General features: G+C 37.2%; 2 protein-coding genes across 4 annotated transcripts; one reads left to right on the top strand and one right to left on the bottom strand.

The window, feature by feature from the left end:
- Positions 1-2160: 2160 nt before the first annotated feature.
- Positions 2161-8340, top strand: LOC133679600 (uncharacterized). Of its 3 annotated transcripts, XR_009836176.1 has the most exons (4): positions 2161-2654; positions 2862-7017; positions 7850-7928; positions 8067-8340. XR_009836176.1 is itself a non-coding variant. In XM_062102246.1 (3 exons), the coding sequence occupies exons 1-2, from the start codon at positions 2176-2178 to the stop codon at positions 7003-7005; spliced, it is 4623 nt and encodes a 1540-aa protein (XP_061958230.1). In that variant the 5' UTR covers positions 2161-2175; the 3' UTR covers positions 7006-7017; positions 7850-8340. The 3 variants fall into 3 exon arrangements, 2 of the variants coding, with proteins under 2 accessions (XP_061958230.1, XP_061958231.1); XM_062102246.1 differs by having other exon boundaries at positions 7850-8340; XM_062102247.1 differs by having other exon boundaries at positions 2515-2654; positions 2743-7017; positions 7850-8340.
- Positions 8341-9547: 1207 nt separating this feature from the next.
- Positions 9548-16083, bottom strand: LOC133679601 (kinesin-like protein KIN-5D). Its single transcript, XM_062102248.1, has 23 exons — positions 15817-16083; positions 15289-15587; positions 15086-15215; positions 14826-14981; positions 14260-14736; positions 13942-14039; positions 13680-13836; positions 13469-13538; positions 13204-13280; positions 13056-13109; positions 12887-12967; positions 12674-12785; positions 12210-12296; positions 11948-12123; positions 11703-11864; positions 11514-11621; positions 11260-11418; positions 11086-11169; positions 10795-11000; positions 10556-10657; positions 10372-10481; positions 10141-10292; positions 9548-9952 (listed from the first exon to the last, which is right to left on the bottom strand). Exons 2-23 carry the CDS (start codon positions 15480-15482, stop codon positions 9728-9730), a joined length of 3177 nt encoding a protein of 1058 aa, XP_061958232.1. The 5' UTR covers positions 15483-15587; positions 15817-16083; the 3' UTR covers positions 9548-9727.
- Positions 16084-16433: the final 350 nt, after the last annotated feature.

The raw sequence follows: 16433 nt of genomic DNA, 5'->3' as shown, positions 1-16433 counted from the left end.
ATAATAATAATAGCAGTAGCATCAATGGTGGTGATGGCAATGATGAAAATAAATAATATTATTGATAACAACAATGACTAAAGTAATGATATTAATGATGTTAATAATAATAATTATTAATAATAGCAATGATAATAATGATGATAATAATAATAATAATAACTGCAGTGATTATAATGATAATACTAACAAACACTAATATACTCTAAAATATACTTTTAGCATAAAACACTGTAAGTTTGTCTCTACTACACTATCTTGTATATAAAAAAAATTGACATGGTTTGATAATGAGGTAATATGTTAGGAGTTAAATTGTATTTTTTTGTAAATTTTATCATGCAGTGCTTTTCTATTATAGTGGATCCAATCATATAACAACTATATATATAAGGACTAAATTGCGCGCTATTATAAAGTTAGAAGGTTAGCTTGCCCTTTTACAATTATCCACTTTTTAATCACAAACTCTCCATATATATATATATATATATATATATATATATATATATAAACCATAACATTAGGCTTTGATTGATAGTTTCAATATTTTTCACTCATACAAAATATTTCTTAAGGATTATTCTTTTCTTATCTTTTGTTGGATTTTTTTTTGAGAATATAGGTTTTTAAAGTAATAAAAGTTTTAGAAATATAGACGATATATTTTTTTCAATTACATTTAAACACCTTTTAATTTCTTATGTAGATAGAAATTATTTTTTATTATATTGAAAATTAGCTAAAAACTAAATAAAATTATTTTATTGAACTCAAAACATAAATGCTTTGAATGTCTATTTAAAACCAAGTAAATCTATATGTGTTATTAAAGCATTCAAGTGAATCAAATATCTATATGTGTTATTAAAACATTCAAGTGAATCAAAACTATTTTCAAAACAAAATGAATTATATTAATTTTTTTTCTTCATTATTTTTTTATTAAAATAATATATATTTTTAAACTTTTTAGCTCAATAAAAAAACAAGTGATTAGTTAGGGAAAAATTATGTCAACATCCATTGTTTTTTTTTTACCATTATTTTTATTATCAAAATAATATCATTTTTTACTTTTTGCATAATAAAAAAATCCGATTGATCCCGGTAACTCCGATCATTCAACCCAACCCATGACCCTAGACATGACGAGATCGACTTAGGGGCCAGGTTTTAAAAGCATTATAAAAGAATAAACACTAAATATGATATGAAAAATCAATAAAATTGAACAATAAAGAATGAAATTGGCAAAAAAAAAAAAATCAATCAAGAAGAGAACTTAAAATAAAAGGAATTACAATCATAAGAATGAAAATCAAATTTAATAAAAAAATCAAATGATTAGTGATGAAATTGAAAAATTAATCTAATTAAAAAAAATTAAAAGAAAAATAAATAAGAATTAAAAGAATGAGAACCAAATATGATAAAAAAACATAAAAAATCAAATGCAATGGATGGAATTGAAAAAAAACTAAATCAAATTTAATACAATTAACAGATCGAGGACCACTTTGCAATTTTGCAAAACTAACACACATTTTAAGGCAAAGGAGAGAGAAAATAGGGAGAGGAGAAAAATTGTCATTGGAGCTCGACCATTCCCTTCAGCTAACATATGACAGCCTACCGTGTAAAGGGTGGTATACCGCACGCGTCAACTATTTTTTCTTTTATTATTTTAAAAAAGACTATAACATCCTTGACTCTAAACGATAATTGCAAAAAACCGAGGTAAATAAAAAATAAAAAATACCTCTTTATCATAAACAAAAAAAAAAAATTTTTTACCCCAAGAGCTACGAGGGAATTAGATTGTACAGAAATGTGAAATTTCAAAAAAGCTCCTTGGACATTAATTGTGTTTTTCTCTTTTAAAGGACATAGGAGTTATTATACTTATGAAATAAAGATATGAAAATACAAGATCACCCCTAAGTGTGAGATACATTGATTATTTTACTATAGATTGCAGTATAATCAACATTAAAACACTAATGCTTTTATTTTAAATAACAAAACATATGAAAGGAGAGATTTAGGCAGCCCAAAATCAAAAGTTCGAGGGTCGATTCGATCAAATTTATTCTACGGAGTTAAGTTGATCAAGTTTGGATAATAGAGGGATTTCCAGTGATTTTTAGCTGCTAAAAAGGTAGTAATGAAGGGATGTGTTCTTTTCCGAGAAAGGGGGTTTCACTCACCAGCACACTTAAAATCAACGGTCTGGGAGATCTCCAGAAACAGAAGGGAGAGATGAGTCAGCACAATAGCAACAAGAACCAAAACTCACTGAGTCAACCCACTCAGCCACCCTCTTCTCTCTCTCTTTCTCTCGCCAAACCAAACCCGAATCAACCCAACCCTTTCTTCCTCACTACCTCTTTCTTCCTCTTTTACCTTTCTCTCTGCTCGGTCATTCGTTCACCATTACCATATCTTCTCTTTTCTGTACCCTTTTCCGTCTTTTCACCACTTCCAAATCGGACGGCCCGCTTTCCTCCACGTCACCATCGTCTTCTTCACCTCCTCCTCTCCTGTCATCTTCTCTCCCTGTCTCTTTTCCTTATTTACAAATTACATGCGCCTCTCGCTTTTTTTTTAGGGCTTCTCCATAAGAATCTCACTCCATCTCTCGCGCGAACAAGGTAAGGTGTCTTTTTTTACTCGTCTATTAATAATTATAAATCAATATCAATCTTTCTGAGATTTATTTATTTTTTCTTTTGGAATTAGGGTTAGGTTTTGAAATTGGAGCGAGTTACTTATCGTATATTGCTTGCGTGGATGGCGATTGAGAAGAACAATTTCAAGGTATCTAATAAGTTTGATGCGGATCTTTCTCCTGATAGTAGGGATACTGCCATGTCCAGTGATGAGGACGAGGATGAAGATGACCTTCTTCATCAGCAGCGGATTGAGTCTGATGAGGATGAAGAGGGTGACGTTGATGTTGAAGAGGGTGACGAAGACGACGAAGAATTCAACGATGCTGATTCTGGGGCAGGATCTGATGATTTTGACTTGCTAGAATTAGGGGAAACCAGGGCTGAGTTTTGCCAATTCGGGAATTTAACTTGCAGTGTTCCCTTTGAATTGTATGACCTTCCTGGATTGCAGGACATATTGTCTGTTGATGTGTGGAATGATGTTTTAACCGAAGATGATAAATTTAGCCTCACTAAGTATTTACCTGACGTTGATCAGGACACCTTTATGCGAACCCTCAAAGAGCTTCTTGAGGGTGGGAATTTCCATTTTGGTAGTCCCATCAACAAATTGTTTCAGATGCTCAAGGGGGGGTTGTGTGAACCGAGGGTTGCCCTTTACAGAGATGGTTTGTATTTCTTTCAGCAAAGGCAGCATTACCATCTTTTGAGGAAGCATCAGAATAGTATGGTTAGTCATTTGTGCCAGATAAGAGATGCTTGGCATGATTGTAAAGGGTATAGCATTGGTGAGAAGCTTAGAGTTTTGAATATCATGAAGAGTCATAAGAGTTTGATGCATGAGAATGCGGAGGGAGAATTGGAGAGTGGCTCATCGGACCAAGGGGAACCAGGTGATAGGTTTTGGGACAGAAGGGCAAAGGATAAGAAGAGTGCATCCAAATTTGATCGTACTCCAGCATATCGCGTTGGTTCTGGTTTGGAATTTTCTTCACCAGTCAGTTTGGAAGTGGCAAAGTATGGAAAGCAGAATCCCAGGGGTATTTTGAAGTCAGCTGGGTCAAAAGATCCTTCAACTAGAGATGTGCCGGGTCGATTTCCTTCTGTTTATCATGGTTTGGGGATGACTTCAAGTCCGCATGGATCAGCATTGACACTTTCTAGGCAGAATAAGCTTGCTGGGTATGACTCAGGAGATGCACCCAGGCAAAGGGATCAAATGACAACTGAAAAGGATGATGCTGAATATGCAATGTACAGAATGGGTGTCCAACGAGATCGAAATATGGTACTTGGTGGTGATATGGTGAAGTCCAGGGTTCCAAAAGCAGGAAAGAAGCATGATTTCAGAACTACCAGATTAGCTGCTGACAGTTTCATGAATTTGCCATTCTCTTCAAACAATGACTTGCATGCCTATGGTAGGGACAATAATGCAGGTCAGCTGTCAGAAGCTAAAGTGTTCACATCAAATATTCTCAATAATCGGACCAAGTCCGAGTCTTCCAAAAAGACCAAGTATGCTGAAAATTCTCCGCAATTCACAGTTCCTGATCAGATGAAATATTGGAAAGGCCAAACTCTGCAGCTACCACTGAAAGGTAATCGAGTTAACTTATCAGATCATGCTGAACCAATTTGCCATAGCAAGAATCAAGGACAGGTTTTCTCTATGGATTCTACATTTAAATCTAATGATTGGAATATGAGAAGTAAGAAATGTAGGACGGGGAGAGAGTCCCCGGATCTTAATTTCAAAGCTCATCAAGCATTGTCGCCGCAGGTGAATGATAGAATTGCGCTGCCTCAGGTGAGAGCAAAACAAACACGGGAGAAGATCAGAGGGCGTGTTATTCAGAATGGAAGACCAGAAAAGGGAGCATTGAAAGCTAACAGAATTTATATAAAAGGTGAAGAAACAGAATCAGAGTCATCTGAACAATTTGATGATGAGGATGATGATGGTAGCAATCCTTTGATGAAAAGCAAGTCAGCTTACCCCACCAGTATCATAGAAGGTTCTCGGTCGTCCTTTTTGAAGCCTAGCTTAGGTGCTAAAAAGGCCTCCTTTATTAAGAAAGATGTGCAGGAGAATGAACTGGCTTTCGATGGAATTGCACACCTTTCCAAAAAGGTGAGTGGCTTTACTGAGCCTGGGCAAATGCCAAGATACTTGTCAAAAGTTAAACAAAAGGGTAAGATGCATGAGACACATAGCTCCAGTGCTAGAGCTTTGGAAGACAGCTCTCTCACTGGCCTGGGTAAACTAGATGATAATGACAGAAACAGAATTCACAGATCTGGCAAGATTGGTCATTTACGGGTGGAATCTGGTGAAAGGGTACGCAGGTCCTCATCGAAAGCCTACCCTGCTGACCGAAAGCAGAAAGGGGAAGTCAGCCATGATTTCATTGTTGATGACGAGGATGATTTACTTGAAACACAGTTACTGTCAGATGAAAATGCACTGGTTAGATTGCGAAGGAAAGGACGGAACATGGAAACATATGCTCATGGTCAAAGTGACCGAACTGAGGCTTTGTTGCTTGGGTGCAACTCAGGGATGAAGAAACGGAAAGCAAAGTACGATGTGATGGACATGGCTGGCAGAGACGAAGATGGTAATAGGCATTCTAACAGTGTTGAGCAGCAAATTGACGACTCCATTTCATTGAAGAAAAAAGGGAAAAGGAAACTGGAAGCTGACGATGTTATTCCAGACTGGGAAACTCCTGAGGCACCTGTTACAAAAACAGGAGTGGTGGATGTGGAGCTGGAAGCGAAACCTCAGAAAAAGCCATATACACCGATTACACCAACAGTACATATTGGCTTCTCATTTTCCATTATACATCTCCTTTCAGCAGTTCGTTTGGCAATGATCACTCCTCTTTCAGAAGATTCCTTAGAGGTTGGCAAACCCACAGCAGAGCTGAACAGAGCACATGAGGGTGACAACAATGGAGTTCTTTCTAATGAGAATGCAGATGTTAATAAATCAGACCCTGCCGCGCAAGTGAAAATGCCTTCTCTTACTGTACAGGAGATTGTTAACCGTGTGAGATCAAACCCTATGGATCCCTGCATTCTTGAGACGCAGGAGCCCCTCCAGGATTTGATCAGAGGAGTTCTCAAGATATTTTCATCAAAAACAGCACCTCTAGGAATAAAGGGCTGGAAAGCACTTGTTTTTTATGACAAATCTACAAAAACTTGGTCCTGGATTGGTCCAGTTTCTCACACTTTGACAGATCATGACACTATTGTTGAAGTGACGTCTCCTGAATATTGGGGCCTTCCTCACAAAAGTTGTGTCAAGTTGGTCGACTCTTTTGCAAATTGGCTGAAAAGCGGGCAAGAGACTCTTCAACAAATTGGAAGTCTTCCTGAACCGCCTCTGTCATTGATGCAATGTAACCTGGATGAGAAAGAGAGGTTCAGGGACTTGAGAGCTCAGAAAAGTCTCAATACTATCAGCCCGAGTTCTGAAGAAGTGAGAGCTTATTTTCGTAGGGAAGAAGTCCTGAGGTATTCGATACCTGACAGGGCCTTCTCATACACTGCTGCTGATGGTAAAAAATCTATTGTTGCTCCCTTGAGGAGGTGTGGTGGTAAGCCAACTTCAAAAGCTCGAGACCATTTCATGCTGAAGCGTGATCGACCACCTCATGTTACAATTCTTTGTCTTGTGAGAGATGCAGCTGCGAGATTGCCAGGAAGTATTGGCACTAGAGCAGATGTTTGTACTTTGATACGAGACTCTCAGTATACTGTTGAAGATGTGTCTGATGCACAAGTGAATCAAGTTGTCAGTGGAGCCCTGGATCGTTTGCATTATGAGCGTGATCCTTGTGTGCAATTTGATGGAGAAAGGAAATTGTGGGTTTACCTGCACAGAGATCGAGAAGAAGAAGATTTTGAAGATGACGGTACTTCATCTACTAAGAAATGGAAGAGACAGAAAAAAGACCCTGCTGATCTATCCGATCAAGGAACAGTTACCGTTGCTTTTCATGGGGCAGGGGATCAATCTGGATTTGATTTGGGCTCTGACCTCAACGCTGAGCCACCAGCTGCTGATGATGATAAAAGAACAGATCTTGTTTGTAGTGATGTGAGACAGAGTGCGGAAGATACTGTTGACACCACTCATGGGCTCCAGCAAGGCAGCACATATCAGGGTGAATCAATGGTTTGGGAGGCCCTGAGCTTAAATCCATTGCAAGAGAACAAATTGATATGTCAAGAAGATTCCACAAATGAAGATTTTGATGATGAAACATTTGAGAGAGAAAGGCCAGATGGAATCTTAAGTACAAGCTTATTATGAATAATTTTTCAGGTAGATTTAAATACCATCATGCCTTTCCCTAGATGCCATCGCGTTCTGCTATTCTTTAGTTCCTGGAATATGATCATTCTCAATTGAACGGGCTATTTAAATTTATTTTGGGAACCAAAATTTTTTGTGTATCTGCTTTCAAAATTGTAGCCCACTTTTTCACTCTTAAATGTATAAAATTGAACACATGCACGGCAGGTCTTAAGATCATTGAGTTACTGGCTCCCATGCTTGTCAGATTATCATAAACTGATGTGCTGCTATGCATCCAATCACAATGACTGTTGAGATGCAGAACGTTGCTTGCTGTCAAGGTTTCATAAAGATTTTGAAGTGCTACTTTAATGTACATGGTGGTAGTTTGACTGGATGTTCAGGGAAAGAGGGACCTCCATAGTTAGTTCATTCAAGTAGGCATATATGGAACGTTTCCTGGCAAGATAAATTGGAGAGGGGATTTAGGAGATCAGCGCAGCTAGGGGTTGTGTCAGAATAAGTTAGAATTGTAAGTACAGTGCTAGGGCCATGCTTACTAGGGACTGACAGTTGGTGCTAGCTTTTGCTTCGTGGGGCTTATTCTGGAAAATGTCTTGGTGATATTCCTTGTAAATAGAGTTTGCTGTTTAGTGTATGTTTATCTGTTCACAATGCTTTGTCATGAGTTTATATGTTCAGAAGAAGTGTCAGTGGGTACCTTGCATTCTGAGGATCTGTTTTTTTTTTTGTTGTTGTTGTTTTTATTATGATTCATTTAAGTTGCAAGATGATTTACCTGTACTGACCATCTGATTTAAAGAGAGATGTAACAATGCAGAATTGGCTTGTGTTGCAGGTGCTGGTGCAGAAGTCTATCTATGCTAGAAGTAATGTGCCAGTCATCCTCTCCAAGCTGTCATACATAAAATGCTATTGTATGTACATTGATGATTTTAGTGCAAAATATAGAATAGCAAGTGACCAGACCTTGTTTGATGTCCATAATATGTCCATTAGCTGGTTCTGTAATCCCAAAATAACGTTTCCTTTTTGCTTTCTAATTCGTTATGCAGATCATTTTGAAATGTAGGCCATCCATCCTACTTCCCTTGAAATGAACAAGGATTGTTGCACCTTCCACATCTGTTATGCTCTCTGGCTCTTACCACTCGCTGATCATTCTGCTCTCAAAAATGTCCCGAAGTAGCAGTTGAATTCAAATCCCGACACAGGTTAGAGAGGAGAAACTTCTATCAAAACTTAAGCAGAACACTCGCTCCTTCTGTATCATATCAAATTTTCCAAACGAATGCATTATCAAGTCAAGTAAGAATGAATTCTGTGACACACACACTCTCTCACGCCTGTGCTTCTTCCCCTCGTTTATTATTCTTTTAATTTGACCGCCATGCCATTGCAGGCTCCCCAATCAAGCAAGAACCTCTATTTTACCAGTAGATTCTACTAGATTAATAGTCTTACCCTTTTTTTTGTCGCCCACAATTCCCTCTTGTAGCAAATGACAAAAACTTGCAATTGAGATCCTTTTCTTTTTCTCTCTTTTTTTTTCCTTTGAGAATTGAATCTCCTTTTATAAAATGACCCTTGTGTATCAAATAATCCATTAACCTTCCTTAACAACGGTAGAGATGAGTTAATTTAAAGTGAAAAACATCAAATTAGCCCCTGACATGCTACCCAATTTTCAATTGAAATAGTCTGAGGATATCACTAACTTAAATTTTTGAATTTGGATAATTCTTTAACATGATGTAGAGAGATTTTGAGAGTAGGATAGAAGTTGTTTTTTGTTTTAAAGTATATTGAAATGATATTTTTTATTTATTTTTTAAAAATAATTTTTAAGATTTGAAAAAAAAAATTATTTTTTTTTAAAAGTATTTTTGAAATTTAAAAATAAACGTGCTAACAGAGTGGAGAAGAAGGAACTATATCAAAATAAGTTAAAATGAGCCCACAAAGGACTAAGTCCTAGTTGGCAAGTTTACAAAGAGAAGATGTACCCGTGGCAAAAGAGGACCGCACCTGAAGAAAGAAGCCGGAGCTAAGAGAGCACAAGCACGACAGTGTGGTCGAGAGAGACCAAGCCAGTAAATCGGAGAGAGAAGGTGCCGCCGTGTGCTCACGTGGTTAATTAATAAATCTTAATTTAAATATTTAAATAATCTTAATTAATAAATCTTGATGGTGGCAAGAATAGTAATTTACATGGATTTAATTGTATATTGTTGTCAATCATTTTTACAACTATGAATTTCTTTCATTAAGAAATAAGACGTGAACAATTAATTACAGCTGAGGGAACATCTTCTACGGGTTACTTTACTATCGTTTCAGCTAACAATGCTTACAGCTGAAGTCTTGGAACAGTTGCATGGACTGTTGTCAAATTGGATGCTTCCTTAATTGCAAAAAATTAATATGTTAAGCACTAGATTTCAAATTCATCTCACTTAATTGCTTCGGATAATCTCTCTCCATGGATCCATTATGTCTTCTTCCTTCCTGGAGATTACACACTTGAGACCCGAGATTATCAAGGATGATGATATTGAAGAACAGCAAATTAATATTTTCATACAAAAGGGAACTTACAATCAACGAATAAGATATGCAGAGTTCGTGCTTGATCATATATATACTCTTCTGTACACATACCCCCCTCTCCTTTACCACTACACTACCTCCCTAACCGTCATGTTCTCTACTCACTTCAGTTAATAGCGGTGAGAGGAACTCTAGGGTCTCTTAAGGATTGGGCAGCCTCAAATGCTGCCGCTACATGTTTGATGTCTCCATTTACTTGTTTTGCAGATTTCGCATCCCAGATTGACTTCAACAATTCTTCAAAAGCAGGAGTTCTAAGCTCTTCAATTGATGCAATGGTTGGCAGATTGAATGACCTCTTTCTTGGTGTTGAACAAGATGGTTCGTCCACCTGTTTGTTGGAGGATGAAGCAGTTCAGCGAACACATAAGAGATGATGATAACCAGAGTGATGATTGAATGCTTTATAAAATGGTCGGTTTCGTTCCCAAAGTGAGTTTGATGGTGTTTCTAAAATGAACATGCATGCCATTGTTTATGGCAGGCCCAATTTTCTATAAATGAACATCAAAGGCTTACCACGTATTCATCCAGAAGACATTTCCCAGCATTCTCTGTAATTTCAACAATCTTGTGGTAGTGGCTACCCTTCAGTTCCCTCAGATCTTCACAGCAAGGTAAAACCATGGAATTGAAATTTCCACAAGCATCATGGTCAAGATTTAATGAATCTGCAGTGGGGGGGTTTCATTCATCAGTTTACTTTCATCATGGACAAATATCAATACACTTGCAGAACAAAATACTGACGTTCAATGGATGAGAGGAGATTATTGTTCGCAATGTCAACATCTTCAACTGCAGCTGATACAGCGGAAGAAAACTGCCCACGAAGGATTTGGTTGGCTTCAGTTCCTCCCCTAAATGAAAAGTGAAAAATAAGTTGCCGATGTGAAACAAAAAGCTAGAAGAATACTCGTGGGAAGTAGCATACCTAACAATGGAATCCACGGAAGCAACATTGCTTTTTTCTAGGATGAGCAAGGATTCTTGAGCATTCCTCCACTGTTGGGCACCCATTTTTGCCTTATTTAAACTGAACAAAAGTTGAGGAACCAATTCAGAAGAGAGTACAAGAAAAAAAAAACATCCACACGATACTAGGATGAAAAATGGTCAACAACAAAAAAGGAAAAAGAAAAAAAGAAAACAGATTGCAAAAGCGGCCTATACCAGTTATGTAGAACCTCCTCCAGGACTTTCCTTCCACTTTCCACTGCAGAAGTGTCCTCAAAATGATTGGACTCTGTTTTTTCCATGTGGACTGTCCATTCAGCTTTAACAGAAGACGTGGTATCCTGCATTGTTGACATCTCTTGCTGCAGTTTGTTAGTTCTACTGTTTGCACTTTCCCGGAGTTCATGCACTGCCATTTGCACCTGAAGAACACAACAGGTGAAGATCAAGCACCCAAAAAGCCAGCCAATCAAACTGCCAGCAAACTAACACTGAAAAGTGACTCACTAGTTTTTTCTTCCTCGCATTTGAACTTTCAAGCAGCTCTGCCACTTTCTCCAACAATTGCCTTTCTTCATTCGCTGCACACCCCTACACAGTTACAAGCAAAACACATTAATTTTATTCAGAAAACGCCTCATAAATTGATCTATGCATTCTAAATTTGACCACAGAAACCACCTCAAACTTCTTTTCTAGTTCAGATAATTTGTGATCATTGACTATTTGTGCTTCTTCCACAATTTGGGTCAAGTTGGATGCATGCATGTCTAGAGTCTTGACGAAGTTAACTATGACTTTCGAAACTGATCGTGCAGTTTCTACCGCTCTGGAATGTGCCTGTAATCGGTATCAAAATAGAAGCATTCATTTGAAAGAAGTAAAAAAATCCAAACATCTCTCAATTAATGGCTATTAGATAGCCAAATACCAACCTCATGCTGCTGTTGTGCATATGCACTTAGCTTTTCCTGTTGCATCTGAAGATTGCTTTGAAGATCATTAATTAACACATCAGCTTCTGAAGCAATTCTTTGGAAGAACTGAAACAAATAAACAAACTAAACTCAGACAAGTGAAAAGGAATTAAGGTCACTTAAAAGTAGCATAAGTTTGATACTTACACCCTCAACAGCATGCGAGTGCTTGGAAACTTCAGAATTCAGACTACCAAAAGTAGACCGAGAGTTTTCCTCAAGCTCCTTAGCCATATCATCCAAAGCTTTGATACCTGATCCATACATTGTTTTCAGCTTTCCGACCCTTCCTCGAAGTTCTTCAGTAGCCTTCATGAATACCAAATTATTTTGTAAGAAATGATAGACAAGTACAAAGACAAGTTCAATTATCATCATGTTTGTATCCAAACCTCAGCCTTTATCGATACAAAGGACTGCATATCTTCCTCCATGTCTTTCAGTTGCTTCTCTTGTCGAGTCATTGAGGCTGCCACAGTCTTATGTAAGATCTCAAGTTGTTGGGTCAACTGGGACTGGAATTTCTGTGTAAGTACCCTGTTTCCGTCTTCAATTTTATCCTTCCGCTCTGAAAACCATTTATTGATAACAATCAATCACCAATGGTTTCAACATAATATCTAACCTATGTTTAAATTTGGAATCAGTACAAACCAATTTTGGCAAATAAACTGGACACATCTGATGCAGCATTTTCTAGCTCTGATCGAAGCTCAAATGTGCGCTCAACTAGTCCTTTCTCTGAAAGAATAACAAAGTTCACGGTCAGAGAACAGGCCAACACATAAGAAGAGGACGCATAGATGAATGACTTTCAAATTTCAAACGTTGAACACTAAATAAATCATGTCAAGGACAGTAACATGGAAGCTTTGAACAAAAGACAAGTTTATTTATCAAATACTAGTCACATAGATTGTACTGGTTAACAGATATACAAGATATTTTGAAGCCCGTTATCACATAACTGTCGAGTAATGAAACCAGAACAAATAATGGAATCATATCTTTCATCAAGGATGTCCAAAATTTCTTCTACACCACTTCTCTCCAACAATACAGATTCACTAATTGCATTCAAACAACAGAAAAGAAAACTCAAGTACAAGATGTCTCACCAGATTTGAGCAGATTAGATATAAAAAATTCCTTCTCCTTTATAGTTATGTTTGCTTGTCGGTGTTTTTCTTCCAGATCTACTAATGAATTTTCAGTTTCCTCGAGCTTTTTCTGAATTTTCAAGGAAGAGAATAATAAACTCAGATCTTGCTGGTGGAAGCAGAAAAGTGGAATGAAGAAGGTCTACGTGTTGACCACCTAAAGTAGCTTACCTCAGTTTTATCAAGTTTTTCACTCAAATCTGCTGTCAAATGTAGCTGAGAATTGTGGAGTTCCTGGATCTCCAAAAATTGCTGATTGCAAAAGACAACAAAATAATTAGACTGATTTTTGTGCATGGAAACTGGAAAAGAACCAGGCAAAAATCTTGATGAAACATACTTTGTCCTTGGATTCTGAATCAAGTTCCATGCGTTCTATTTTTTCAGCCATTTCCTGGACAGATAAAACACAAGAAATGATCAATATTCAGACTTCAATGTAAAGCCAAGTGAAGAAAATATCAGCACTTATATGGTAGGACGTGAACCTTCTTTTCAGCCTCGTCTTGAAGATAACGATCTCGTGGTATATAGATTCCATTTTTCTCTCTGGCAGCATATACCTCTGACAATTTGTTTTTTATTTTTATAAGAAATCAACACATTAAACAAGTTGTCAAATCTAACTGCATGAAAAAGTTCATGTTTATAAGAAATTGGAGGATGCAAAGAACTACAGCATTCCCAATTCAACTGCATAGGAATGTTTATGTTTTCAAGAAAGTTTGAATACACAGTGAAGGAGAGGAGCACCTTGCTTCAGTCGGTCAATTTCAGAATATAGATCCTTGATCATTGCGGATTTCATCATCTTTTGATTTATCTGAAATGGTAGCCAAAACAAATTATTAGAGCAGTTCCAAAAGTGGACAATTGCATGAATAAGAGGAACACGGATTGGTCCAATAACCAAGTGATCTAGAGGCCCAAACTACAATTTTATTGGTCAAATGAAACAACTGACCTCTGGTTTGTTCTTTATATTTTTAGCACGGTGTGCATAATCTAGAGTGCTAAGTGTTTCTTCCAGACTCTGAATAGAGGGTGATATCGTGGCGATTATGCATGTCTTTGTTTTCCCACCTAGCGAATCCCTCAATAGCCTGGTTAGTTTGCTATCCCTGGAATTGCAACCAACCACATTTCCAACCAATGTCACTTTTAAGGTCTGCAATCACAAAAAGGATGTGAAAGTGGATATCATACATGTTTTTTATTAGCAGTACCTATATGGAATATGACCAGAACGCTCAACAAGAGTATTGATCACACGACCAAGTGTAAGCAAGCTTTTATTAATCTCCCCTGCTTCCCTTGCTCTCCCCTGCAAAAGTCATTTTCTTTAGGATGAAAAGAGTTCGAGTAGTGAAAATAACTAATATTTCGATTAAGCTATTGTGTCGAGAAATTCAAAAGCATAATCCTGCAGAAATTACAAGAGTAAGATACTGGTGCATAAAACCCACTGAATGCAAGGCTCTGTTCCTAGCTGCATCAGCCTGTGCTGTAGTGTAGATAATTTTCTAGTGTTGGTTACAACATACCTCTCGGGCACCAGAGCGGGAAATATTCTCAGAACCAGCAAGATCAACAAGATTCAGCTTTCCACATTTGATCATCTCTTCCCCCTCTGGAGTACATTCTTTAATGTGAATGGTGATGGAAAATATTGAGTGAGAGCGACTGCTTTGCTTGTTAAGAAGAGTCTCAGCTGTGCGCCTTTTAGCAGAGCCCTTATCCAAGATTTTGTAAATTTCATTAGCAGTACATACTATCTCTTCTTCCAAGCCTCTTATAAGAACACCTCCTTTTCCATCTTCCATAAGAGCTACGGGTTTCTTAGATTTGTCATCAACAAATTTTGGAGTTTCTTCTGGGGCCAAAAGATCCGTTATTTCCTCATTGTACAGCTCTAAAAAGGTAACTTTCATGTTATACTCGGCATTTTGAGCTTCTAATATTTCAAAAATTTGTTTAACTGCTCTTGGTATAACACCGGCATCACTTGGAAACTCTCCATTCTACAAGAGAGAGTAAAGTACAAATACAATTAAAAACAGTTTCAGCCAAAAAGCAAAGAAATATATAAAAGTAAAAGGAAGAATCAAACCTTTTTCCTGGCTCCTCCTTCCATTGTGTATGTCTTCCCTGTTCCTGTTTGTCCATATGCAAAGATGGTGCAGTTATAACCTTCAAGAACTTCATACACAATTGGAGACACTGCCAAATCATACAAGTCCTTCTGTTTGGATGCTGGGCCAAAAACCTAACCCCCCCGAAAAAACAAAGAAATCATCAAAAGTCATAAACTTTCACATCCAATTCACTATTAAGCAAAAACAAAAGCAAAAAAGTGGACAAGACAAAAACCTTGTCAAAAAGAAAAGTTCTATCAATCTGCTTGTTAGCAATATTCTGAAGAGCTGACACTTCCCTTCTACCCTCATTACATGAAATCACCACCGGAGTGTGAACCCTCAACTCATCCTCATTTAGTGGCCTACAAAAACATCATCCCTCAGCTGAAAATTAATCTAAAAAAGAACCCAATTTATAAAAAAAGAGAGACTGACCTGCAACGCACAATGACCTGCACATTGACACCCTTTTCTTTATCATGTTTACTGCTGGAATTGGAATTGAAGTCCCCAGATCGCAGATCTCTTGCTGACTTATCAGTTGATCGCGGAGTATGTGATGGCGATGGCGATGGCGAAACCATACCTCCTCCTCTTCTTCTCTGCTGTGATGAAGAAGAAGAATCCATATGTCCTTTATTCAATTACAAAACCTTTTCCGCTGATTCACCGCAACAATTCACGAAGTCAGCCCGCCCACCTGACCAACTCTCTCTCTCTTTGTCTCTATATTACTATTTATAAAGCAAAAAAAAGAAAAAGAAAAGAGAGAGAATAAATTCAGCATCTGAGTCCGACTATTATCACTCTATCAATCTATCAATAGATAAGAATCTTCATGTCCAATTATATCAACAATAAAAAGTGAAGAAGAAGAAGGGATCCCATGAAGGTACATTCTTCTCCTGAAAGAATTAAAAACCCAGGTAGCGAAAACATCCATGGAGATCCAACACAAATTACCTAAATAAATAACAAAAACAAATCAGATACTGTGACTCAAATGCCGGCCGGCCTGCCTTCCTTTCGATGAAGAAATCCAATGATAATGTGTTTTACTGTTACTATTATTATTTGAAGAATTGTATTATTTTATAATAATAATTTGTTTGTTTAGTTTTACGATGAGAGGTTAAAAATGGGAGAGAGGAATAGAGAGGGGGAGAAAAGGATGGGAAGAAGAAGAGTGTAAATTGGATTTGAAGGACAAGCTTGCAGACAGAGAGAGAGAGAGAGAGAGAGCTAATAATAGAAATTGAAAAGACGCGATGCCGTTACAGGTGAGGAGGACGGACGGCACCCACTCACGCCCGTTTCTTGATTTTCTGACCGTTAGAAATCTCCTTCCTTTTCAAAATTTTTGAATACCATGTCGTCTACGCCTACGACCACTCCGTATTAATTTCTCCTTAACTACTAACTTTTGAGCTTACATACTGTCATGTTGTATTTGTTAAACAATTATTTTTCTTATTTTTAAATTATTTTTTTTATTTTTAAATTATATATACTGATATAAAAATAAATTTTAAAAAATAAACACTAACTAATAAACAAATACTACTTTAAACTACAAGTGT

Source organism: Populus nigra, chromosome 19, assembly GCF_951802175.1.
Source record: "Populus nigra chromosome 19, ddPopNigr1.1, whole genome shotgun sequence".
In the NCBI taxonomy this organism is placed as follows: Eukaryota; Viridiplantae; Streptophyta; class Magnoliopsida; order Malpighiales; family Salicaceae; genus Populus; species Populus nigra.
This window is presented reverse-complemented; position numbering and strand designations above follow the sequence as displayed.